This window comes from Cryptomeria japonica, chromosome 1 (genome assembly GCF_030272615.1).
Source record: "Cryptomeria japonica chromosome 1, Sugi_1.0, whole genome shotgun sequence".
Classification (NCBI taxonomy): Eukaryota; Viridiplantae; Streptophyta; class Pinopsida; order Cupressales; family Cupressaceae; genus Cryptomeria; species Cryptomeria japonica.
In genome coordinates, this window is record NC_081405.1 from 639,738,672 (window position 1) to 639,765,929 (window position 27,258).

At 41.5% G+C, this 27,258-nt stretch overlaps 1 protein-coding gene across 1 annotated transcript in view; it reads right to left on the reverse strand.

Moving 5' to 3' along the window:
• The window catches only part of LOC131042433 (molybdopterin biosynthesis protein CNX1), a 202,917-nt gene that overhangs the window by 105,679 nt on the left and 69,980 nt on the right, over nt 1-27,258 (reverse strand). The window contains exon 3 of the mRNA XM_057975702.2: nt 18,982-19,108. Within this exon, the coding sequence (XP_057831685.2) occupies nt 18,982-19,108 (127 nt within the window). The remainder of the gene's footprint in view (nt 1-18,981; nt 19,109-27,258) is intronic.

Here is a 27,258-nt window from a genome sequence, read left to right on the forward strand (position 1 = left end):
TCAAAATTTGACTGGACTTAGCTTAAAAAAACATTCGAAAGGAATCCCTAAGGTTTAGCCCTAGCCCAGACAGACTCACTTACTCAAAACCCTAAAAGCAGAGAGAAGAGCAAAACAAAAAGCGAAAAAAAAGGGGGTCCCCATTCTAATGGGGCGGTGTGTGAAATGGTCGCAACACCACCCAAGACTCTCTCGGAGCTGCGTGGAGTTTTTGGATTGTGCAGTTATTATAGGAGTTTTGTGAAAGGATTTTCACAACTTGGTGCACCATTGACAGATCTGACAAAGAAAGGATCATTCCATTGGAATGTGCAGGCGCAACAAACCTTCGACAAATTAAAAGAGGTTATGAGTACGTGTCCGGTTCTGGCACTACCAGACTTCACTCGCCCTTTCATCCTAGAGTGCGATGCCTCAGGAGAAGGCATTGGAGCGGTGTTGATGTAAGACCATCACCCAATTGCGTTCGAGAGTCAGAAGCTCTCGGGAGTTGAGCGGTTGTACTCCATCTACAACAAGGAGATGCTCGCCATCATGCACGCACTGACGAAGTTTCGGCAGTACCTCGTCGAGGCAAAGTTTGTTGTGCGAACAGACCACAACGGCTTGCGATATTTCTTGGAGCAAAGGGATCTGAATGAACAACAACAGAAGTGGGTGGGCAAAGTCCAGGCATTTGATTTCGACATTGAATATGTGAAGGGGAAGAATAACGTGGTAGTTGATGCCCTGTCAAGAAGGCCTGCCATATGTTCTTTATCCCAAATTTCGGCGATTGGAAGGAACGCCTGTTGGTTGAATACTCCAAGAATACTTTTTCCTGCAAACTGATGGATGGTCAAGTGCAAGATGACCGATACAATGTGGTTGACGACATCATTTACTACAAGGACAAAATTTATCTAGTACCCGAGTCCAAGATGAAGGAGAAGATTCTGAAGGAAATGCATGACTCTCCCTTGGCTAGACACCCGGGATACTTGAAAACCTACAGACAGATCCGAGAAAGGTTTCCCTGGAAGGGGCTTAAGAACAACGTCCTGCAGTATGTGCGAGAATGTTCCACCTGTCCGCAAAACAAATATGAGCACACCCTACCGGCCGGATTGCTGCAACCACTGCCAATCCCAGACCAGAAATGGGATAGCATCTCGATCGATTTCATTACTGGGCTCCCCAGAGTGCAAGGAAAGGATTGCATTTTCGTCGTAGTTGACCGCTTGACCAAGTATGCACATTTTTTTGCCATCCCCACAGGATACCAAGCAGTTCAAGTGGCCGAGTTATTCTTCTGTGAGGTATTTCGCTTACATGGTCTACTGCGAAACATCGTCAGTGACAGGGATAGCCGTTTTCTACGTACCTTCTCGATGGAGTTATTTCAGTTGGCAGGAACCAAGTTGTCGCCCAGCACGAGCTACCATCCGCAGACAGACGAACAGACTGAGATTGTGAACAAATGGCTGGAGGGTTATCTTAGGAACTACGTTTCAGCTCAACAGAAGGCTTGGGTTCGTTGGTTACATTTGGGTGAACACTGTTACAACACCACCTATCACATGTCGATAGGCATGCCACCCTTCAAAGCTCTGTGCCGTTATGAACCTTCTTCATTTGTTGACCTGGCATTGGGAGATAGTCGTGCACCGAGGGCCAAAGATTGGCTTCAGGAGAGTTTAGACATCCTGACATCTCTCAAAGATAACCTGCAGAGGGCTCAGAACCAGCAAAAGATGTATGCTAACCAACACCAGGTTGAACGAAACTTTGAGGTTGGTGATCTGGTATACCTTCGACTTCAACCGTACAGACAATCCTCCTTGAAGACAAGTGGTAAGGAGAAGCTGAAGCCGCGTTTCTATGGACCCTACAAGGTGGTTCGGAGGGTGGGTGAAGTTGCCTACGAGTTGGAGCTTCCTGAGGGGAGTTGGATTCACAATGTTTTTCACGTGTCATGTCTCAAGAAGGCCATTGGGCAGCGCGTCACAACATGCAAGGATCTGCCACCCATCGACGAAGAAGGGAAACTAATTCTGGAGTCGGCAGAGATCATCGACGTCAGAGAAAAGAGGCTGAGATCACGCACAATCAAGGAGTTCCTTGTGCGTTGGAAGAATCTACCCATCGAGGATGCCACCTAGGAAGGCGAGCAAATTCTGGAGCACCCAAGCTTGCTATTGCTTGAGGGCAAGCAATTTCTAGCCTGAGAGGACTGTGATGTCCCCGATGTAATTAAATAATAAATTTAATTACTTTATTGTAAGGCCCCAAGTTTAATAACAATCTTTTGGGCCCTTTTATTTAATTAGTTTAGACAAGTCTTGGTTGGTCGTGTCGGCCCGTTTGTAACCCTTCGGGAAGTTCCCGGAGCCCATATATATGGTCGAGTTAGCCTTTGTCTTACGTATACGAATTTGGTATTTTTCTTTGTATGTGCGAATTCCAGTTGGAGTTCAGCTTGCTTGTCTATCATTTCAGAGGTGAAAGATCCTCCCTACTTAGCATCCGCAGTTTCGGTGGGAGTTCTCCTCACCCTATTCTGTTTCTGTTCCGAGTCTGCGTAATTTGTTGTGCGATCATTACCAATATAATTCCCTGTGCATGTGCGAGTATTCATCATCTACACCTAAGTCTCTTGTGCCTAGAGTAGTAATAATTCATTCCACTACTCAATACAACTTCAAATTGATTAAGTGTTTGAAGGGCTCCAGGGCGGAACTTGGCACACATTCACCTACCGTACGATCCACTACCGTACACCCCAGCAACCACCATATGGCACACTACCGTACATTCCCATCCAACACCCACCGTACGGCCCAATACCATACATCCCATCTAGCCCCCACCGTACAGCCATCCAACATCCACCGTACGGCCTCTGCCCAACACCGAACGGCCTTGCCTTATACCACCATACGGTCTCTACACCAAAACACTACCGTACACCCTTTTGTCCCTCGCCAGTACGGTCAGGGAACATTACAACAAACCTCTCATCAAAGAAATTATGTGCAGCTCTAGTATCAAACAAAGCAACTACTCGCTGCCCCTGTGTTACACCTCTTACTTTGAAAGTGATTGCCTTTTGGGCACTAGTAAGTTGTATGATGGTCCTATCTGTTATCGGAATATATGTATAGTTTAGTAATGTTAATCATTGATAGTTAGTTAGCCGACGGGTAGGTAGTTGGAGTCGCGACGGTTGTGTCGCACCCCTTTGGCTGTTATATATCGTACCACCTCCGGGTGTTGGAGACATGTAATGTGGACGACAGATTATACTATGAACATCTTTTGACATTAATGGAAAGCTTATTCTGGTACTTCTTTTGTATTTGCATTGTGCATTACTGTTCAGTTTCTGTATTCTTCCTGTTTACCCAGTGAGGTAAACATTTGGCGCCGCTGCCGGGGAACGAACCCGGGTCACCCGTGTGACAGGCGGGAATACTCACATTTCTAGCTGCTGCGTGAACTACGTGAAGTATATTCCAGACTCTACCGTGCGGTAAGTTTAAGACACATGCCGGTTACCAGAATCCCCCACGGACAGGCAGCGCGAAGCCACGAACAAAGTCTACCGTGCGGTGGGCACTAGACATAAAACAAGTCCAAAGTGCGGTGGAAAACAGCGAATGCGAGAAGGGAACACACGGGGACAATAGCGACAAGTTTGGGTTTGCTCCTCCTAGTGTCTACCGCACGCCCAACGCACAGGCACATACAACAGTGGGATCACCTGAGGGGAATTACTTGGTAGGCATTTTCATTCATGGCCAACATTTTTTCAAAACGCGTATTTGCAATTGTGCTCCGGATTGTTCAAAACACGTATTCGCAATTTGAGGGCATGCAAATTGGAGGTGGATTTTAACCGTTCTGACCTACGCTTGTGTGTGGGAGTCATTGGCCGTGGTCATCGCACAGCTAGAAGTGTAGCAAGTCTGCTTGCAAGTGGCAAAGTCATCTCGGTTAAGGGAAGTGTTTGATTGCTGGGCGTAATAGAACATTCCGCGCCGACTCGTATTGGCGATTTGGGGGCCCCATTTATATTGATCTTTCAACGCGTGTCCTAGTTGGTACTGGCGACGCTGGGCCATATATGGCCGCGTTGACAGTAGTTGGTTGGCAAGCGGAGTTATGATCACCTCCGCACGGTCTTAGCTGCCCGGAGGTAGTTAGCGGCTTTTGCAACGACACGGCTAAAATTAAGAATCAGTTAGAGGAGGAAATTAATGGAGTCTGCAGGAAAAAGGAATTGGAAAAAACAGTTGCAGGAGGGCAGCCACATGAATAAGGATAAGCAAGTTCTCCCTTTGGGTGTACGCATAGCAGGTAGCACAATGGACGCCACGCAGAAGAGAAAGACACCACAGCAGCATGCGGCAAGAGGGAAGAACACATGGACTCCGCAGAATATCACCTTTGAGGGATTGAATGGGTCCGAATGCAGGAAGTGGTGGCAGGATACACCAGATGATGATTTGGTGAAGAAGAGCCTCCGGAAAGCAGGAGTGGAGTGGGCCATCCGAATGCCTGTGTTTGCTATCCGTGAGTACGAGGGAGCATTACGGTTCATGGTTGATACCTTTGATAGCCATTCACGGACGAGTACTTTTGAGTACCTTGGGAAGGATATCACAATATCTTTCAAACCTGCAGATTTCACTAGAGTGTTTGGCATCCCAGGCATACATGGCAAGAAAGTTGAATTGAAAGCTAAGAAGATGACGCAGGACGAAAAAGAATATTGGATTAAACTAGTGTCCCGCGACTTGACCAAGGCAGAATTGGATAGCATTGTGGATGCCACGAAAAACCGTGGGATACGTAGGACCTTTGTTGCAGAGGCTCACTGGCGGTGTATAATGGATGTCATCAAGAGCAGGTTGACGGGGTCTGGTAGGGCATCCGACATCGCTCTCCCGCAGATCATATTGATGAATGGACTTCTGAATGGCGTTAGGTATGATTGGGCTACACTGTTATCAGCACGGATGTGTGAATTCTTGATGATGGAGCATCGCACGTTTTACATGCCCCACTATGCCATAGGATTGTTTCTAGAGGCCACACGGGAAGTAGTACCGGAGGCAGAATTGGAGATCCGGCCGCAGGGACCATTGGCAAACGGTGAGCCTCCTATCATGCATTGGAGACACCTCGACATTGGCCATTCTTCCGCGAAGCGGAAAAGGACAGCAGAGACCCCCTCGCCAGAACCGGATAGTGGGCGAGAGACTTCTAGCAGCGCAAAGGGTTCAGAGAATGAGGAGGATGACGCGGATGACAGTAGCAGTCGGACCACGGAAGAGGGGAGGATGGAGCCCGCGGGGGAGCGAGTCTTGTTTGCGCCACCCTCGCTACCACTTGGCACACTTGTGAGGTCATCCGCGGGAGTGGGAGGCACTTCGATTCCAGCTTTTGGGGAGGGCCGCACGCCTGTTGTACTTGGCCCCATGGCATCACCCTCCACTGTGCCACCTCCACAGGCTCGTGCACCGCCCACGGGACCGATTCCGGCCACGGAGGCACGTACAGAAGGCATGGCGGAGTCGTGTGGATCACCGCAGCAAGTAGCGGCAGAGGAGGAGCACAGGGAGGTGGTCAACGCAGAGCCTCAGATGCGATTGGACGTTGTGGGATCCGAGGCAGTAGTGGCCGTGTCTGCCTCCTTGTTGGAGGAGCCCATGGATAGACACACTTTAGAGGTGGAGAGAGGCCCGGAGGTGATGAGTACGGATCCATCGGTGGTGGCTATGGGGAGTTGGCTGACCCAGCGATTTCAGATGACGGTGATGCCACCAGTGGGAGCTGCTGTATTCTCACCTCGGCGAGAGCCTCTGACGGAGGTGGTAGACTTGGAGGATTCATCGGGTGAGACACCGGTACCAGCAGTAGGGCATGAGATAGGAGAAGTCGTCCCTGCTATCCAGGAGCAGGCGGGGGTAGAGGAGACACCTTTGTGCCAGCAGGATGCAGCAGTTTTGGTCCCACTCGAGCCTCCTGCACCTATATCGGGGTCCTAGCCTTCGGGGCAGGATGGGGAGGACATTGAGGCTTACTTAGCAGATATTGTGACGAGGGGTCGGCGAATGGTGGCCACGGCTCAGACGCGAGCTTTGCAGCAGGTTGTGGAGGAATTAGAGCAGGCCCTCCAGTTTATGCGGGTAGGCTGTTCGACAGCTTTTGCTACATGCTTTGAGTCACAGGGGTGGCCAGCTATTCAGACAGATGAGATGCTCGAGGCTTGGAGTGTGCCTCAGCCCGTCGTGGAGAGTAGGGTGACGACTCTCGTCCGACAGATTGAGCAGGTTTACAGGGATGCCTACTATGCATTGCGGCAGACGCAGCATGAGTCCGTGGTCCGCAAGGCTGCTCGTGTAGAGATAGAGAGATCTCGCCAGACAACAGGCTTCGTGGGCAGCCGAGAAGACGCAGTTGTTAGCATAGCTTGAGACAGCCCGTCCAGAGAAGGTTGCGGTTAACATCCGCCTGTCGGAGGAGCAGAGTGCGCGGAGCCTTGTGCAGCAAGAGTTGGATGTTGTTACTGCAGAGCGGGGTTTGTTGCAGACTCGGTTGGTATGACAGAGTCTGCGGATACCAAGGAGAAGGAGTTGCTGGAGGCTGCGCATATGGTGAAGATGGCTTTAGAGAAGGTGTTGGTGGCGGAGCGGGATGTGGCAGCACGCACTCAGCAGGTCTATGAGCTCCGCGCTCGTCTGGCGGCCCAGACACCGGCATCTCAACCTCCCACTTCAGGGACGCTTCCTCAGCCCCCTCCTTGACTTTGTTTTGGCTGTCTATATTGTATGGGTTGCATTGTCTCCATTTTGTTGTTAGTCGTCGGAGACGACTTTCTTTTTGGGGGGGATGATGTTATCAGAAAATATGTATGGTTTAGTAATGTTAATCATTGATAGTTAGATAGCCGACGGGTAGGTAGTTGGAGTCGCGACGGTTGTGTCGCACCCCTTCGGCTGTTATATATTGTACCACCTCCGGGTGTTGGAGACATGTAATGTGGACGACAGATTATACTATGAACATCTTTTGACATTAATGGAAAGCTTATTCTGGTACTTCTTTTGTATTTGCATTGTGCATTACTGTTCAGTTTCTGTATTCTTCCTGTTTACCCAGTGAGGTAAACACTATCATCCTTGGACTCTTCTTCTAATGTATTTTCTTCTTCACTACTCTTTGAATCAGATTGCTAATTTGATCTTTCTGATGCAGATTCCTCAGCAGAAAAATATGTAATATCCCCTGCTGTTGTATGGCTGAAAGTGAAGGGAATTTTAACAAACAATTGTCTGACAACCTTCAACCTGTTGTTCTAGTTTCAGACTGAATAACTTGCGTGATATGCAGTTTGGACAGCTAGTAAAATTCCGCGTGTTATGCAATTTGCTTGTAGGAATATATGGATGTAATGCAATGAATTTAAGGGATGATTTGCCAAACAATTATACATTCAAACATCAGATTTAGCTAGTTGACATTTTGTCAAACATATGGCATGCATCCTTAGACTGGAAACAAGACTTTTTACAGAAAACAGTAAACTTTAGAAACTGATCCCTTTATTGTAAGCAATCACCAAATACAATGGAACATAAAGATGCCTTGACTAATCATAACTCAAATGCATGGATAGGTCTGATCAGTCTAATTAAAGACATCTGCAACAACAATTTTCCCTATGGCTGATATACCATCAATGCACTACAAATACATAAAAAGAACCTAGTAGTAGATCGATCAATTCTGAAAGTGAAGAAGCAAGCAATACCCAATACAAATGCCCAAATACTGTAGCGGTACAGTTCACGACCACTGTAGCAGCAGCATTGTTCACGACCACTGTTCATGTCACCTTCAAACTTAGGAAAGCCTTCATAACATGCTAGAAATGATGGTCTAGTCTAAGGAAAATCATTGATCAAATACCAAAAACGATTTGCCCCTTCTATCAAATGCCATGAACATAAATGTGAGTCTCATGTGGTCTGATCAACGTTCATGGCAGAGGTGTATAAATCTGAGAACCACCTCCAAACTTCACAAAATCACCTCCAAATTACTCCTAAATGAGTTCGCCAATCTTCTCCACAAGGGCAGATATAAAAATGGCATCAATAGATCATTAAACTGAAGTATTCTCCCCAAAATCGTTGAAGACACCTGATGCCAAAATGTCTTCAATTCGAATCCAAGCAAAATCGGCCCTTGGCCTCCAATGAAGCTCAAATAGAAAGACTGAAATGTCTTCCTCTCAGCTGCAACCCTTCGGAGGAATCTTTCACCACCTCAGTTATGCTATCAATGGAAGGTATCGTTCCCAAAGACAAATAGATCTGCAGAAACCCTTGGCTCCACAAAACCCAATGGGAGGTATCGTTCCCAAAGACAAATATATCAATTCTTCGCTGCCTTGAAGCTCAACTAGATCTCCTTTTATACTTTTTAGTCCATCTATAGAAGCTTCTAGAAATAATATTAAAATGATTTCACTTAAGTGACTTTATGATATAATATTAAATTAAGTCACTTTATTAAATTAATTAAATATAAAGTCACCTTTTAATTTTAATTTATTTGATAACTTTATAAATAATTAACTTACTATTATTAATTAAAATAATTAATTAAGCTATCCTTAAGAAATATCAATTATTGGGACAACTTAATTAATTAAATTTATTAATTATTCTTCCTCAAAAATGGGGACATTACAAAATACTCCAACTGCTTAGCTTTTGCTTTCATACTATATTTATGTGAGGGATCCCAAGGCTCCCTACAATGGAAGCATAATTTCCTCCTTCTAAGGTCATTTAGTGGCTCACTATCCAACTTGTTTGATTCATTCTTGGGCTGATGTGATTCTCTTTCAAATTGTTTCTTATCCTTGTCCTTCTTATGAGGGAATCCCTTAGACTGAAATTTACTCATGGAAGTAGAAGTCTATATGTCTCTAGCCTTTTTTATGGCCTCCTGTAGAGTAGGTGGATTGAGGGCCCTAATCCAACCTCTCAATGGATCTGTTAGCCCATCCATAAAAAGTACCATGAGTCTTCTTTCTGAAATATCAATGACTAACATTGCAAACCTCTGAAAATCTGCAATATGTGTCAATTGAACCCCACTGCTTCAACTGTGCCAACTCTTTGAAATGCAACTTCGAATCCTTCTTATCAAATCTCTCAATCAACCTCTCTATAAAATCTGCATAAGTAATCCTATCATGTCCCACGGTGATTATCCCATGATGCCACCACTCGTGCAATACCATCAAGATATATCGTTGCATACTTAATGGCCTCTTCTTCTAGCATAGGGTTGAGCTAAAAATAGGTATCGACATTCTGAACCCAAGCTCTAGCTGAATTTTTCCCTAGACCATCGTAATAAGGGTCAATTTTCCAACCTTCTACAAATCATAGTTTTGTACTCTTATCACCAGCACAGGGTCTATGCCTCATTCTAACATCAATATAGTCCCTCAATGATATAGCAGCTTGGAACTCAGGACCTCCACTCTCCCAATCACGTCTGAACTAACCCTACAAATATGTTATCTAAAATTCATTGTCAACTGGTGTTGGTGTCCTAGGTGGAAAAGTAGGCATAAGAGCCCTTAAGTTTATGGTTCTCGTTTGCTAATTTGGAACTCCGCCATGTACTGAGTTCTCTCCTTGGCCATTATTGCCTCTGTTGTTGCCTCCATTGTTACCTCCACTATTGTTCGCACCAATATTTATCCCCATTTGGCAAGCCATCATTTTTGTTAATAGTTCCAAATGTTGATTTTGCTGTTGTGCCCTTTGTTGTGCAGCTTGTTGTCCTCTAACCAATGCATCCAACAAATCCAAAAACCTCTCCTCTCCTCGGTCTCTGGTATTCTTATCACCCATATTTTTTGTACCCTGTACTTCAGTTGCTCTCTGATCTTCTATTGCCCTTTGTTCTTCTGCAACCAGATTTGTGTTTGACTTGTTTCTACATGTTAAATGTTGTGTAAAAGGTGGCTGATCAAACCTTGACATATCATGTCATAACCCCTCTTTGGACATGGGATTAAATAAAGAAGATAATTAAAACATTTATTAGTTAACATTTAATAATATTGGAAAATCGTCTCATTTATGAGACTTCACGATTTTTCCTCTAATATATGATTATTAATGTTTATTATTTGTTATGATTATTATTTAATATAACGTTCATATTTCAATTATTAATATTATATTAACTATTAAAGAAGTTAAACCTGAATTAAATAATTATTATTAATTTAATATTTATTAATGAAAGATTAATTGAAATTATTAAATAGTTGTTTATTTATTAGATATCATTTTTTAATTAATATTCATTAATAATAATATTCTGAAAATATTCAAGTAGAGCAAAACAATATTATCATTATAAACATTACATAGCATCATTTTGGACAGCCATAAGGTGACTGATGGCTTCTATATTGTTGGGATAGGAGTTACTAACATGGTGTTGGGGGTAAAATGTCTTGGATAATTAGAACTATCAAACCATGGAGCTGAAGTTCCTCTTAGAGGGGAAGGAGGTAGTGCTTTGTGAAATAACAAATGGATCTCCTAGAATTGTTTATACAAAAAGAATAGAGAGAACTTTCCATTGACAGTATCATGTCCCTATGATAATTGTACTAAATATGTATTTATGTTATTCAACTTTCTGTTATTTATGTAATAGCCATTCAATTTCATATAATGTTAAGTTGATCGCCTACGATTGAATATTAATTTAATATTAATTTGTATTACACTTGTCACTAATTAATGTCCTATTATTTATTAAAATTATTTATTGATGTATTACATTAATCAATACCTTACTATTTAGCAAACTAAGATGGATGTATTACCGAATATAAAATTGTTGACTATGAAATTAATATATAAACTTAGCCACCGCATGGGAAGCACCTTTTCAGTCAGGCACGACCCAGACTGGGTAGTTGGACAATCGACATGTCTCAAATAAGAGCCATATCCCTTCGACCATAGACGTGACCATTAAGACCAGCCCTGATTACTATATCATGGGCAGGAGTCTCATACGGAGGGATAAGAAATAAGTTTTAATATTTTTCGTGAAAGGAACAATTTGCATCGTTCTGTTTACCAGTCTGTAAGGTGATATCCCAGGTATGTCGCATACTCAGAAAAAATGTCGATTGGTTTTAACGTTTCAAATAGACTGGTAACTTGCACAGTATTTAGATTCAGGGTTATAATATACGACGATAATTTGCATCAATGCCAAATTCGCGTGTTCTGGTAGTAACCCGTAAATATCCACCATTCAACTTGTACATCATTGCCTGTATCTCAGACATATTAGAAGATAGTCTATCATATCAGACGGGAAGGGCTTGCACGCTATAAAACAGAATATCAGATCCTTTATAAAATTGCAATATAAATATATAGTACCGACTTATCTCTTATAACAAGTCCGAGAGGATCAATATACGCTTATATCTATACATCGTTCATCGTTCTCATTACAAGTGATATTTACTGTCAACTATATCAGTTTCTTGATACTTTCTTAAAGAAAAGATTCTTCTAGTTAAAGTATTAGGTTCTGTCCCAAAATTCATAAGCCATCTTAATAAGGACATTACATATCACTAATATTTCATTTTGTACCCTCCAAGATGGCAGGATACACTACTCTAATACCACTGTAATATGCAACCTTGTTTGTACTTTATTTTGTTTTGTTTTTTAAAGTGTTTTTTACTTGTTTTTGCAATATAATCAATGACAATAATAGTACAGATAAAGACATAATAATGCAACACTGTTTTTAGTTCAGAAAATGACTAATATTCAAAACTAACACAGCTGAAAATTCTAGTTTTAATTTTTGATCTGCAAATACATTTTTTTCTCAAAAATAACAACCCAATTCACAAAAGTACACTACATTTCTAGACCCAACATACCCAGAAAATGCAGCAATGGTTTTGCTTGAGCTGCTCACAAAATTCACCAAAATATCACTCCAAAATGAATGCTAACCCTCACAAATCTGCTCCAAAGGCTATGCTGAAGGTATGCAAGCAAGTGCAGGTCCAAAATGCCCCAAAACAAGAAGTGTAACCTCCTCAAAACCCTAGATGCCCATCAAAAGAGTGTATGGCCAACAAAGGAGAAGACACAACCAACAAATAGAAAATATACCCTCTATCTTCTCCAATATTATTCTTTTTTAATCTGACATTCAATAAGCTATGCAAATCTGATATATAATCTCCAATATGCTCAAATGTGACCTCAAAATGAAATCACCAAGTATTCTCCAAATTGTATCTCTCAACAGCATAGAGAATGTTGTCTGCAAGGGTTTTCGTCCTCATTAACCAAGATGAAGAAGCAATCTCCTCCAGAATAGAAGCAATATCAAAATCAAAACTCAACATATCCCCAAATGAGAACTCCAATCCTCCTTTTATATTTTTTTGGCTTTTTGGCCGCTTTGTCAAAAAAACACTTTTTTTTATTTTTCACTATTTTTTTGGGAATACTTTTTTCATTTTTCATTGCTTTTCAAAAAAACACTTTGCTTTTCGCTATTTTTCGGGAAAGCTTTTTTTTCTTTTATTTGATTAAGATCACTTCCCTTTTTTAATTTGATAAAAAGGTGTAAAGTAATAACATGAGTTAAACATTCAAAAGTAGATGTAGACCATGGAGTCCAGAAGCGTTATCTCCAACCTTCTTAGTGAACGTATATTGGCCCCACTGAAGAGGATGGATGTTGCAGTAAGTTCCTATGAATCTGTCCATTTGCAAATAAAATACAGTCTCAACATCCTTGAACTGCTGTAGCTCTCAATATTGATCATAGTCTTAGTACTTCTTAAATTTAGCATTGACCTTTTGAAAAATGGTCCACACTATTGTTGAATGTGCTCAATGAACTTGGAAGTTTCACCAGCTTTATTTTGAGCTGAAGGACTTGTAGCTAACACTCGATAGTGACACGGAATAAGATATTTCAATGGACACCAATGGTTGAAAACCCAGGTCCCAAAATGACCTCAAAAGGGTTGCATTCAATAGAGTTGTGAAGTTACAAAAAAAAAATTTGAATGGCTACTCGGGAGTTCAAGAGCCCATGAACCCTCTATGAAGCCATGGATACAAGATGATGTTCAAAGGAAGAAAGAATAAAACATTTAAAACAAACCATCTCACGGCACTAAATTCATAGTGTAGAATTTGGATCAGAATTAAATTTTCTTTAATATTATAAAATCTGAAGCAATATATTAACATGTTGAGGATATTAATTCCTTCTTTAGTCACTCGATCCTTCTAGTGTAATCAATTTGCTTTTATATAAAATCGCTGGGTGAAGATGCACAGCAAATGATCTTTATAAATTACACAGCAATTGTAATATCCTGACTTCACACGTATATTTTCTGCAGACCACGAACAGATATATATGTGTTAGGAGAGAACAGCATAACCCTCTATATCGTATACACTAAATTTACATCAGCCTCTCCTATGACGTATATGTCCGATCAGTGTTCGTCTCTCCTTACAATCACCAACCTAGCAATTGCCCCCGATAGAAGATAAATACTCGTGCAATTTCGGTGAGGGGTTGTGACCTCAATCGAGGTGGCATACCAAATGAGGGGGTGCGATGTGTAATCACCGATAGGCAAACAAGACATAATACGTGCTAACTAAACATAAATAATTAATGAAAGCAATGTGAATATCGGTGATTAGAATGACAGCAATATAATAATCCTGACATTGATTAACATGTTAGCAACATCAATCATGCAAAATAAAAAATGGAATCGCTGATGTAATGCAGCGATGAGATATGATAATGATAAGTATTTAAATAGCAGTCAGATACGGATACCTCCTGCTGCTACAACATTAACGCATAGACCTCTGCATCAAGTTGGGTGCTACCTTAACCCAAGTTATTTTTAGTTTTAAGATAAGTCTTGTTGTGACGTTTTCACACATCACCCCATTGCAAATGGGGACAACAACTTTTTATTTTTTGGGGTAGTTGTTTTGCTTAGTTTGTTTGGCTTGGCAGTAGTCCTAGTCTTTTAGCCTTTGCTTGTGAGAGGGTTTGGTTTTGTCAGTCTAAGGTGGAGTGAGTCTTAAGAGTGCAACGTTCATCCTTACGGTATGATTGCATCAAATAGTGCTGTTTGATGATGAAATTGCAAAATCTTGTTAATATTGTAAAGTTGTCGTGAAAGTTGTCAATATGGTGGGAGATTGTCAAACGTTGTAAAACTTATCAGTATCGTCAAGTTTGCAAAGTTGTCGTAAGTGCAAGGTTAAGTTATACATTTTGAGTGGAAAATTTATTTGTGATTCCATCAAGAATTGCAAGTATTTCATGCAAGTCTTGCTCTACAATGTTGAAAAAGAACAAGCACTAAAATTGTCAAAGTGTAACAATGAAGCTGTCAAAATGCAAAATGTTGTTGAAAATGTCAAAGTTGTTAAGTTTTGAAAATGTTGCCAGGGGATATCTGAAAATGTTGCATTTCTAATTCAAAATGTTAAAACTTTTGCATTTTTTGATCCAACTGTTGATGAGGGTCAAATCTCCACTCAAAATTGTTGAACACCTATTCAACTCCACCAATGCTTTTCCTCTTCAAATTTGCAATAAGGCAAAAAATTGAGGGACTTGCCTCTAACTCTGCCATTGAGGAGGAAAATTGTTGTTGCACAGTGTTGAAAAATTGTTGAAGTGACTTCAAACTCCACCAATCATTAAGGCCTTCAAACGCTAAGACTGTTAATCTACATAAAAAGTCTGCCACCATGAAGACAAATGTTGATGGAGCATCCAATTTCGCCATTGGGAATTGTTGGACTTCTTGCTAAGTCCGCCACAATGTAGGTGCCAGCAATTGATGATGAGGTCTTGAAGTCCACCAGTGATCAAGCACAAAATTGTTGGAGTTGCTTCTATATCCGCCATTGCAAATTGAAAAAGTGTTTTTGAGGCCTTGAAGTCCGCCAATGATGTTTTGGGGGGAATTTTGCACTAAACCAAAATGCAAAACTTTCAAAAACTCTGCCATCAAGTTGCCATAATTGTTGATCACTCCTCAAACTCTACCACTTTTTGGAGGGAAAATGGCGAAATGCCACCAACTCCACCATTCAGATTGACAGAAAATTGTAAAACTTTGTCAAAGTACGCAACATTGCAAGTGCAAAATTGTTGATAAGCCTACAAATTCCGCCATTATTTGCAACAAAATTGCAAAACTGATCTAAAGTCCGCCATTCATTTATGAAAAAATGCCAAATTGATCTAAAGTCCGCCATCAAAAATGTTACAACCTTCATCAAAGTCCGCCAATTTTTTTAAACCTATTAAGACCTAAGGTCGGCTGGAGTATTCCTTTTGAAACGTGTGGAAACAAGATCAAAACATGTGAGTCCTATAAAAGAGAAGCCTAATTACTTCATTTTTATCATTAACAAAATCAGATTGGGTGCGAATTAGTGAAGAGACCAGAGCAGAGAACAAATAAATATCCAAGTGTGAAGTGTGTTGTGAATGAAGCAATTGACCTCATATAAATACCCTTAAGTAAGGTGAAATTCACAAATTACACTTAGCCGACCTGATTTAAAGTCCCTGCAGATACAAACAGAATACTGATGCGATCAGCCTTGCTCAAAGGATTGCGATTTACAAATGAGGAACACATATATATATGTGAAGATCAAAATGTTACTCCCACATCATTCAGACAAATCAAAGGCAAAATTAAGGAGCAGAACAAGAGCGAATTAAAATCAAAATAATGACAAATCAGACTAGAAGGAAAGTGTAGCAGACCCAAAGAGGCGAATTTGCAACTGACTTTAAGAGCGAACTATATCAGAAAGCACAAAATCAGTGTTGCAAAGGATGTGAATGCCATCATTGAAATCAGTTAACATTTCTTTATGAAATGAAGATTTTCAACACATTTTAGGATTGCTTGATTTTGGTTTTCACTTCTTGTCTTAATCTTCTTGCTTTTCACTAAAACATTTTGACATTAACATAGGATTTGGATGTAATTGTAATTCAAGGTGTTTCACATTTTTTGCAAGGAAAACTGAGAGTGAACGATGGAGGACTCGAGGTCATAAGGACGTGAGGAGAAGCACTTCAAGTAGATGGCAAGGAAAGATTTCACAACTTGAATGAGAGATTAAGTCATCCAAGGTGGCGGATAGAATAATCGAGCAACATGAAAGAGGACCAGTTTAAGATATTCAAGTTCATGGAGTAACTTGGAAGGCACAAGGTGGAATAAGACAACATCAAGATTCATGCTTCATCAAGACTCTACAAAATGATTAATGCAAGACAACAATACGAAGAGGAAGTCAACATATACCCCTTGCACTTTCATGGCATTCAAACATCAAAGGATTCAAGCATCATAGTAGCAAGGATTTCGATCATTATATGAGGATTGCTCTACAAGGTCTAGAGATTCAAGACATGGCAATGAGGAGAAAACTTTGCAATTACCTTGGATTTCTGAAAACTTTGCAATTACCTTGAATTTCCTTCAGAAATCCAAGGTTACAATCAGTGCAATTCTTTTCCATTTGGAAGGACATCAGGTACACATGGAAGTACCCCCACATCAAGGCAAGTTATTCAAGTCAAGTGTAGGCATCATGAAAGTTAAGATCAAACATCATCAAGGAAAAGAACAAATCCAAGATTACCAAGCAAGAAGGCCACCTTGATCACAAAGATGATACAATTTGGGAATATGCCCCATCTTCATCATGTTGAGCAAACTGGATAATGTTGAGTATCAAGAAATATTGCTCAATTACAAACACTTTGTGATGATTTACAAGGAACAAGGTGAGGTGGCATCTAGTCATCATCAACTCAATCAAGTTATGCCACATCAACGCGTCTAAGTTCAATGTACCTGATTCATCTCATGAAGGAGCTAGTGACACATGGCATTGCATTGAAGTTCGTTCAGCATACCTAACCTCAATTCATATTGGTGCACATTCAAAGGACATGTGTCCCAAGATTTGTAATTATTTCATTGGTCAAAGGAAGTCAGTTGTAATTAACCCTAATTAGGGTTTTTATCATGTAATCTCGGCCATTGATCTCGAATCAATTTGAGCCATTCAATTGTAATAAGACCTCTATATAAGGCTCAGTTCTCTCATTTGTAAAGGTTAATAGTTAATAGCTCAACTATTAGTAGCAATTGATAGTTAGAGTAGAATAGGAGGAAAGGAGATTGCTGCCAAAGCTTGTTGTAGTAAACATACTTTCTTCATTGAAGTGATGGTGGACTTTGTGTGCTATTTCAACTTGTTGCATGGTCTCTACTTCTCATAGTTGGATGTGTTAGATGAATGGAAGATTTTATTGTTTATGAATGGTGAAACCTAAAGTTCATACCACTTGGAGTTTTTTATTGCAAATTGCAGTGTGTGGTTAGACTGAACTTGATTAAAAGCTTAACTTCAATTGATATATGCTCATTGTTCGTAATGTTGGTGTGCACAGGTGATATGAAAATCATTCGCTCATCCTTAGGAGATTGCATCATCTCTGTGTAGTTGATTCCTCATGGCAAAGCAAAGCTTGATTTGGTTGCATCGAGTCAACAGCCATTTCTTACATTGTTAGGATTAGATTTGATCTCTTAACCCTTATCTCTTTTGTCTTTTAAATTCTAAGTGAGTTAGTAAGGATTCCACGATCCAACAGAGTTCATAAATGTATGTCCACTTGTGATTCCAGAAAAATCACATCATAAACACCGAGTCTTTCCTGAGCATAAAGCCAATTGTTCGCATTATAAACCTTGAAGTTATCTCATTTGATCATATTCTTTAGCATATTTGGTTTCTTTGTTCAAAAGAGGATAGAATACTTGGTATTATATTCTGTGTTTGAGGTGTCCTAAGAAACACATCAACAAGTCCCTCCTTCCTAGAATGGATATCATGGAAGGGTTTATTCAAATGCCTTGCAAATATGTTCTCTGAACTAGAGAGTGACAGCATCATCCAATTGCTGCCTATGTATAAGAGGGAAGAGGACTTATTCTAACCTTATTTTTATAATGATATTTGCATGGTTGAATATGACATATGTTTACTTCTATATCTGATAGATTAAATACAGGAAATAATAATACAAATAACAATGCATACCAGATACAGGAGTAAAATATAGCTTTATTCGCACATGAAATTATTACAGAGAAGAAGACCAAACATGGTCAGCCAAGGATTACAATTGACCCAGCTATATCCTACTACCTTTCTTGATGATACACAACACATTTAAAGGACCCGACGGTTGCCAAGAGGAACACAACAGTCAACCAACCAACACATTGACTATCCGAGAGTGAACAAACTTAATTTGGACAATTAATAAATTTCCAGATAACCAATATTATCAAACATAACAATAGGCATTTTATGCCGACTACAACATATTTCAATGATTATTGTAATTTTGTATATGCTATACATAATTTCCTAGATTTCAATGTGGAAAACTCTGAATCACAAAAGGCCATCGCTATTAAAATTTTGGGCCTCCCAAGAGAAATTTATGAAAGTATGACAATCATATAATAATTCCATGTGCCTTGTCACTAGGATTCTCATGAGTTCTAATCCAAGATGCATACTGAATTACAAGATAGACAACAATACTAGATGCAAACATAGAGGAGAGGAATTCACAAAGAAAAGGAACCAAAACAGATGAATAACAAATGAATATTAATGAGAAAATGACAGACACAATGAAGATAGAAGAAATCAAATCAATTCTCTAATAAAGGAAAACCAAAGTCATTAAGACAAAAGGCATTATAAGAATTAAGTCAAATGAAAAAAGACTAACCTCCAGTTGTTATGTAAGCCACTGTACCAGGACTGACAACCACACCTTCTGCATCATTTCCTGCTCTTGACTCAGCTACAACTGGATAATCACCAGGTCCATCTGCTGCAACTACAGCAAAACCATCCTACAATATGCAAACTGCAAAGATTGAGTACAGTGAAAGAAGGCAGCACAATCTTGCTATGTAAACTGGATAAGTTCAAAGTTGTCCTTTCTAGTTCTACCAACAGAAAATTTACCAAGATGCAAGCGGGTTTATTGAAAGAGGGAACTGCCTTTGAAGCTAACAAAATCACTACCGATCGATGATTGTCAACAAAAGGCTTGATCTAAAGACCAACTTGAGGAAGACTGGTTTGATTAGCAAAAGCTGCAATACATTCTTAAGAAAGCTCAAGGTAGGAAAGCTGTTTGACACAAGTGTCCACAGCCCTATTGGCAAGTCGAAGTGTGTGGTGGATGTGATATCTTTAAACCTAAGAATGTTGTGGATTATGGATATCCACAGTCATTTGCATTGATTTCCATTTCCAAATAATTGTTCCTGAGTTGAGTACGAAAAACCAAAACTTTAAAATTTATTTCAATAATCACCTTTGGAAATTTGTAACAGGCAACCAACACTAGTACACAACATATTGCCAAAGCTTCAGTGAGATTGTTCAAAGCAGATCCCAGACCCCAACAAAAAACAAAAATAAGTTTTCCCCTGTCATCCCAGCAACTTTCTCAGCCCCAGAATCACTAGGATTGTCTCTAGAAGCCCTATTCAAGTTAAGGTTGACCCTAGTATTGTGCAGTAGTCCCACTTTCCCAGATAGATATCTATTTTAGAAACCCGACAATTGATGGGAGTTTAGTTTTATATATGTATGTGAGAGGAATCGCTGAGGCATACAATGCAAAATCATTATTGATCCTCCTTGACATTGAGAAATTCTAGTACATGGCATGTCCAAGTACTTGTACTCAGTGTTAATTGTACATCTCTTCAAAAATATGACGTTCCTATATCATGCCCCACATGAGTTCTGCGCCGCAGCATTAAATAGGGAGACATAAGCACTGAAATAAAATAATAAGAAGGCCGGCCTTGGTTAGAATATTTTAACCAGCAAGTAGACACAAAAAGGCCGACCTCCCTGACCTAGACACTCAAAAAACAAAAAAAACAAGAATCATTGTTGGGCCGACCTCTACTTGCATTGGCACCAACTTTCTAGGAATTTAAATTAAATTCTTTACTGGCCGACCTCATGGGATAGGCGCCTCATTTAAAGGCAAATATCAAAATTAAATAAAATTATTTCCTCCCTGGGCCGACCCATTCGAGGAGATGCAACTGCTCAGTGAAAGGGTGTGTGTATTGGTATAAATAAGAGGTTAGTGGGGTTCATTTCTGTTTGGGATGGAAGGGAATAATATTTTTTTTAAATAATCCATTTGAAATGCACATACAATCCAACATTGTTAAATAAGTAACTTCAGAATCAGCAGGGAATATTAGTATTCTGACCTTCATTTGCTTGAATCATAAACAGCAGTCCTACAAAGCTCTGATTACGGAATAACAGCAGACATGAACCATATTCCAGTGTTATGAAGCCACAGTTTAAAGATTTGATTAATTTATTGGAGCGGGGATAGACTGAAAGTGACTCAGACCTGGTGGGAGACTTCAGAGTGAGATGATATGACCTTTCGGAGCAGATTTACACAACATGTCAAAAGCAGAAATTTATTCAGCAATGAACAAGTCCAGATAGACAGGGTTACACCCAGATATGGAGTATCAGACTTAGAAATAATATATCATACACAGGGAAGTCGGCTATAGCATCAATTGCTGAATAGCCATAACTTACAGCAATAATTCTTTGTCATATCACAGCAGCGAAGGAGATCAAGAAATCAATTGGAGAAGAACATCCATAGAATTGAGCATCTATAGCAATCATCCAAATCAGGCAAAGATTACTGTAAATAGCAGATTCAAGCAAACGATCAGACCTGTAATACATCAGATCCAGATTTCTCATACCAACAGTTAATAACACTAATAACTATCATTGTGGTATATGTTTAGCCCATAGTTAGCACTTATTTATAATCTCATATATATGTTGAATATAAATACGTGTGCATGAATGTAAACAACTAATCACGTAGGAAAGGGAAGGAGTTGTAAGGAAGAGGGGTAATAATAAGATCGCCATCTAAGTAGGCTACCCCGAGCGAATGTCCATGTGTGCCTGCCACTGGGGCCAAGAGGGCAAAGATTCACTCTTGGGCTTCGATAGGTAGATCACAAGGCCCCCTATTACGATCTCCTCTCCCAACTCCATGATTATTGATTATTAACCTTAAGGGGAGAGGCCTATATAGGGAAAGCACATACAAGCACCCCACTGGGTAGACCACCATGAGTGGATGTCCAATGTGCCTGCCACTAGGGCCAAGAGGGTGAGTGTCCACTCTAGACTTAGTGTGGGGATGGCTTCAAGCGAACCTACCATGCTTCCTCCTCCATACCCAAATGTGATTGAATAATAGGTAGTAAAATAAATATTGGCTATTTTATTGATTTGAGATTATTCCATGATATAACCTAACCCTAATGATTGAGAAGTATATATGTATGTATCCTCAATTATGTTTACAAGGTTTAAATCAAGGTTCACCTTGTTAAAAAGGATATTTTACTTGGTAAAGATATAACCCTAACCCTATTTCGTCTCTTCCTTTATTGCATTTGTGATTCTAGGGCAAATTCTAGGGTAAATCCAGAAGGGGACATTGCATCCTACACTTCAAAGGTAAGTTTAGATTCAAAAAGCCACGGTAGAAGCATCCAAAAGAGATAATTTACTTCAATTATTTAATATAATTAATGTTCATAGCCCAGAAAAAATCAAAAGAATTGTGAAAGGACAAGTTTTTTGCTCTATAGCATCAGTTAGCTCACATACAAAAAGATATTCTATTTATTTTCACATAAACTTAACGTAGCAAATAGGAGTACTTAACTCATCCTGAATAAGAACAGCGAGAGGATCACAAAAGGGATATAAGATCCTAGGCAAAGGTGTAATAGCATAAAAAAAATATAGTGAAGAAAACATTAAGGCACATGTGCTGCAGGCTGCAAAGCTCAAGTAAATATGACTTGATTTTCACTTTTACTTATTAAGTGATCCTTTTTGCATTGGCATTGTGAGACAAAAAGGTACAGTTTGTTAGTAGCCTAAGTGGTTCAGGTGGTAGCATAGGGAACATCAATATACAATGTACAATACCAAAGCATCACAATTCATTAACATGGAACCAATAACGCACAACACAGTATACCCGAATAGATTTGTGTAACACAGGTGTATATCATATTCCTCTCCAAATCCCATGTCCTCACAATGTGCTACAAGTTTACAATATAAAGAGTTCGCGGTTGGTTAGGCCACCAACCGTCCGGCAACTAACTACCCGCAGAAACAACTTAATACTATTATTTTCTATTAAAGCATTAAAAAGCCTTATTTACTAATTAACTGGCTTACATCATCCCCCCCCCCCCCCAAAACTTGTTCGTCTTCCAGACGAACACTACAACAATTGAACAAGAAATATCTACTTAGAGGGATAAGAGGACGTCCCTGATCCCGTAGTGGTCTGTTCTCGGAGTATCTTCAGGTCCCTCTCAGCAAGAAGTTGCTTCTCTCGAGTGGCTTTCAGAAGCCTGAGTGCATCCATTCGGTCCTTCTCAGAGGCAGCCAACTTCCGTTCTGTTTCACGTCGCGTGGTTCTCTCTTGAACCATTTCTTGCTCCATAGCCTGGATCGTTTCTTTCAGCTCACTCTCTCACTGAAGAGCTAAGGTATGGACTCCTTCCATTCTGTTTGCTTCCCAGGTCATCCTTTGGAGCTGTAAGAATGTAGCGCGGAAGGTTTGTTCTATGGAAGTGAGAGCTCTCATTACTTTCTGATTACCTCCTGTATGTTCACTAAGGATCCGTGGTATTCCCCATTCTGCTATTATCTCTGGAATTCCCGTGTCGGGCCAACCTTGGTTCCTAATTTTCTCTGAGAACTCCCTCTCCCAGCCTTCTGTCATAAACGCCAGTAGTGCTTCCGTTGCTCTTACTATAGCAAGCATATCAGACCCTCGAGACTGATCTATCATCCTCTTCGTGGCTGCCCTCATTACTTCCAACTCGGAAAGAAAATTCTGCGCAACTGGTTCCCACTCTTGGATTCCCTCTGCTGGTGCTGGTGAGGACGTACTGTGCCCTTTTCCGATTCCTTCAATCCTCTGGCTCTCCTGCTGATCAGTCCCCAATGATGGTGAAGGAGGTGGAACCTCTATGTCCATCTGGAATCTTGCTAGCAGGTTGTCTGCTTCTGTCTCCATGTCTGTTTCCTCAGTCCCCTTTCCTTTGTCTCCCTCTAGCTCTTCACCGTGTATTCCTCCTTCGGTATTTCCTACCTCCATGGTTGCAAGTGGATCAGTTATGGGTGCTACTACCAATGCAACAGCTCTAGCCGCTTCTACGCCCCTGGTTGTGCTTATATGGAGGGTGTGGGCCCCAGCATGTCCCCGCAAGTCTACTAACTGAGATGGGGTCCCTGTGACTCCAGTTACCAAATGTGTCGTGATGGGAATCTGTGCTGGTTCGAAGAGTACCTTTTTCCTTACTCCCCATCCTGGTACGGCTGGTATGCCCTCCATACGGCTCTCTGTCCCTACCTACCGCGACCCTCCTACGTGTTCTCCTTCATGTTCCATGCCCATTGGCTCCATCCTGAATTCTCCTTCATCTTCTTCTGAAGATGATATGTATGTTTCTTCTCCCCCTGTCTCTACCTCTTCCTCAGAATTGTTGTCTTCTTCTCCTCCATCTTCTAAGCTCCCTGCCAGTTCTTGCCTTGCTTTTTTGCTTGGTGTTGTCTCTGTGGTTACTGTAAAAGTGTCCAGGTGTAGCCAATAATACATGGCTGGATTGTAGGGCTCCACCCGGCTTGAGGCCACAAATCCTCCTCTGTTTTCCAACGCCACTTGAGTTCTCAATGCTTCCAAGAAGAGGGCAATGAGGTGATGGGGCACGTATAGGGTCTTGTGTTTGAGGAGCATGGCTTCCTTCACACGGCTGGAAAGGACTCGGCCCCAGTTATAAATTTTGCCATTACTCAATCCGTGCATGAGGCGTAGCATCCATATTACAACATCGGATGCTCGGCTTGCTGCTGTTAACTTACTCTTTATGATATCCAGGACACATCTCCATTCTGGTGAGGTGAGATAAGATTTCTTCAGGGCCCTTCTATTGCTATTCTGCAATAAACTGTTCCATTGCTCTTCTGTGAGTGCGTCGCCGCAGATATGTTCCAGTAGCCACTTCTTTTCTTTTGTAGGCATTCTTGCTGATGGTTTCATAGCTGAATCGCCGCTACTGAGAATGCCGAAAACCTTGCTGAATTCTTTGGGTGCGTAAGAAATGACCACTGTTTGTCCCAAATAGTCAATTACTGATCTATGTTTGTCCTACTCATATCCATGGACCATGGCACGCAGTATAGGCTCGAATTCTTTTAGGTTGAAGATGGGCATGAAAATGATTTTGTCAACTTTTGCTTGCTTCAATGAACTCTTTAGGGGGTGGTCCTCCTCATTGTTTTCCCACCACTTCCTGCACTCGCTTCCAATTACTCCTTCAAACGTGATATTCTCTACATTCACCTAATCTGATGCCCTCTCTTGGCTTTTCTTGCTGGTTCCTGGCATGGCCATTGCTTGCTTGTTAGAAGTGCTAGCTTTGTAATTTATTTCATAACTTCCCCTTTTAGGGTTGCCATGACTCCCTTTCACCATCTTGTGCGTGTATGGTGTTGTACCCGAGGGCTGTGGGCCTATACGCCGTGACTGAGGCTGAGGTGTTGTGTACGCTGGTGGTTGCGTGCTTTTTTTTCTAAGTGCCGCCCCCTTTGCGTTGCTGCTCCGTGTTGTGCCGCTGGTGCTGTGTCCTACGCCCCAGCTCCCTCTTGTGCTGCGTACGCCTACCTTCGCCCTGCGTACGCCCTCCTCCCTGCTGCGTACCTTGCCTTCCTCCCCGCGTCTGCCTTCCTCCCCACCGCGTACGCCCTTCTCCCCGCGTCTGCCTTCCTCCCCACCGCGTACGCCCTTCTCCCCGCGTACGCCTGCCTCCACGCATACGCCTTCCTCCTCCCCACGTACGCCTTCTTCCTCCACGCGTACGCCTTCTTCCCCGCGTCTGCCTTCCTCCTCCACGCGTACGCCAGCCTCCTCCACGCATACGCTCCTCCTCCTGCCGCGTCCGCTCCCCTTCACTCCGCTGCGTACTTGTGTCTCCTTGCTGTGTGCTCTCTCTTCCACCCTGCGTACGCCCAACCCGCGTACAATGTGTCTCTTGTGCGTGGCCTCCACCTTCTTATGTTTTTCTTTTGTTATTATTTTTAATGTTTTGGTTTTGTTTTTTGATATTTTGCCTTGGTCTTTTATTTTTAAATACTTTTGCCTTGATTTTTTTCTTATTCTTTTTCTCTCTCCGTCCTCCTCTCTCTTCATTTTTTCTTTGTGCCACTTTATTTCTGTTTGAAAATTGGCTATTTTATTTTTTTCAATCACCACCATTTTAATGGTCACCATATTAATGGCTATGGACTCCCTTTCTTTGTAGATCTTTAGTTTTGATCCATTTACTGGATCTTTGATGGGGCTGTCATCCAGGTTGGACAATTTAATAGCTCCATTTTTTCCCACCTCCCTTACCTTGTATGGCCCTAGCCATCGAAGTCTAAATTTACTTGGTCGGAGTTCATTCCGACCATTGTACTTGAGTACCAGCTGTCCTGGCGAGAACTTCATCCGCCTTAGATGTTTATCATGCCAAGCTTTCCTTCTGTTCTGAGCCACTTCTATGGCCCATTGGGCTATTAGGCGACACTCATCTAATTTTTGTAATGTCATAAGTCGTTCCTTTAGGCTTTCCTCATCCCCCCATCTGTTCTACACTGCTATCCGCAAGGTTGGTACAGTGTATTCTACTGGCATTACTGCCTCCTGTCCATACATAAGCTGAAAGGGGGTGTGTGTAGTTGTCGCTTTGTACGTTGTCCGGTAGGCCCACAATACTGCTGGTAATCGCTCTTCCCAATCTCATTGCTCTACTCCACACGTCTTGTAGAGAATAGATACTAGTACTTTGTTGGTGGACTCCGCTTGGCCATTCGCCCTGGGATAGTATGGACAAGACAATGTGTGGAAAATCTTGAATTCTGTTGTCATATTGCGTATCACTTGATTGACAAAGTGTACCCCCCTATCACTCGTGAGTTGCAGGGGTATCCCGAACCGGGTCACAATGTGTTCATAGAGGAACTTGGCGGTGCTCAAGGCTGTGTTGTCGGGTAAAGCTCTGGCTTCAGCCCACTTAGTGAGGTATTCTGTAGCCACCACAATGTAGTGGCATCTATGCACTTTGCTCGTCCTCATAGGTCCTACGAAATCCAGTCCCCATCTTTCGAACAATTCCTGTGGTTGGGACGGGAACAGGGGCATGAAGTCTCGTTTGAGTGGCTTACCTGCCCTTTGGCACGTGTCGCAGCTGGTCACCCATTCCCTCACCCTGCTAACAAAATTTTCCGTGCCGTGGTATCTGGCCCCATATGTCCTCCGGCTAGTCCTTCGTGAGATTCTCTTAGGACTCCAGGAATTTCTTCCTCTAGGACACATCTTCGCAGGATACCGTCCGGACCTAGTTTATATATGAGCCCGTGGATCAATTGGAACGTGGTACTTTTTAGTGCAAGCTTCCTTCTCTCGCTTGGGCTCATGTCACCTGGAAATGTTGCTGTAGAAAGATATTGCCCGAGTTTCTCGTACCAGGAAGGTAACACGGCTATCTTGAATAATTGGCCATCGGGGAAATCTTCGCTCACTCCTCCTTCCCCTGGCTCCCCGGATTTTATTTTAGACAGGTGGTCAGCCATTACGTGACTTTTCCTTGGTCGCACCACGACATTGAAAGTAAATTCCTGAAGCAAGATCAACCATCGGCTTACCCATCCTTGAATAACCGGTTTGTTCACCAGGTACATGAGTGCTTGGTGATCCACGAAAAATGTGAATGGTGTGGCTAAAAGATAATGGCGGAACTTTTGTACTACATATACCATTCCCAAGGCTTCCCTTTCCGTGGTGCTATAATTTCTTTCTGCTTTTGACAGTAACCTACTAGCAAAATATATTGGGTGGTCTAAGCCT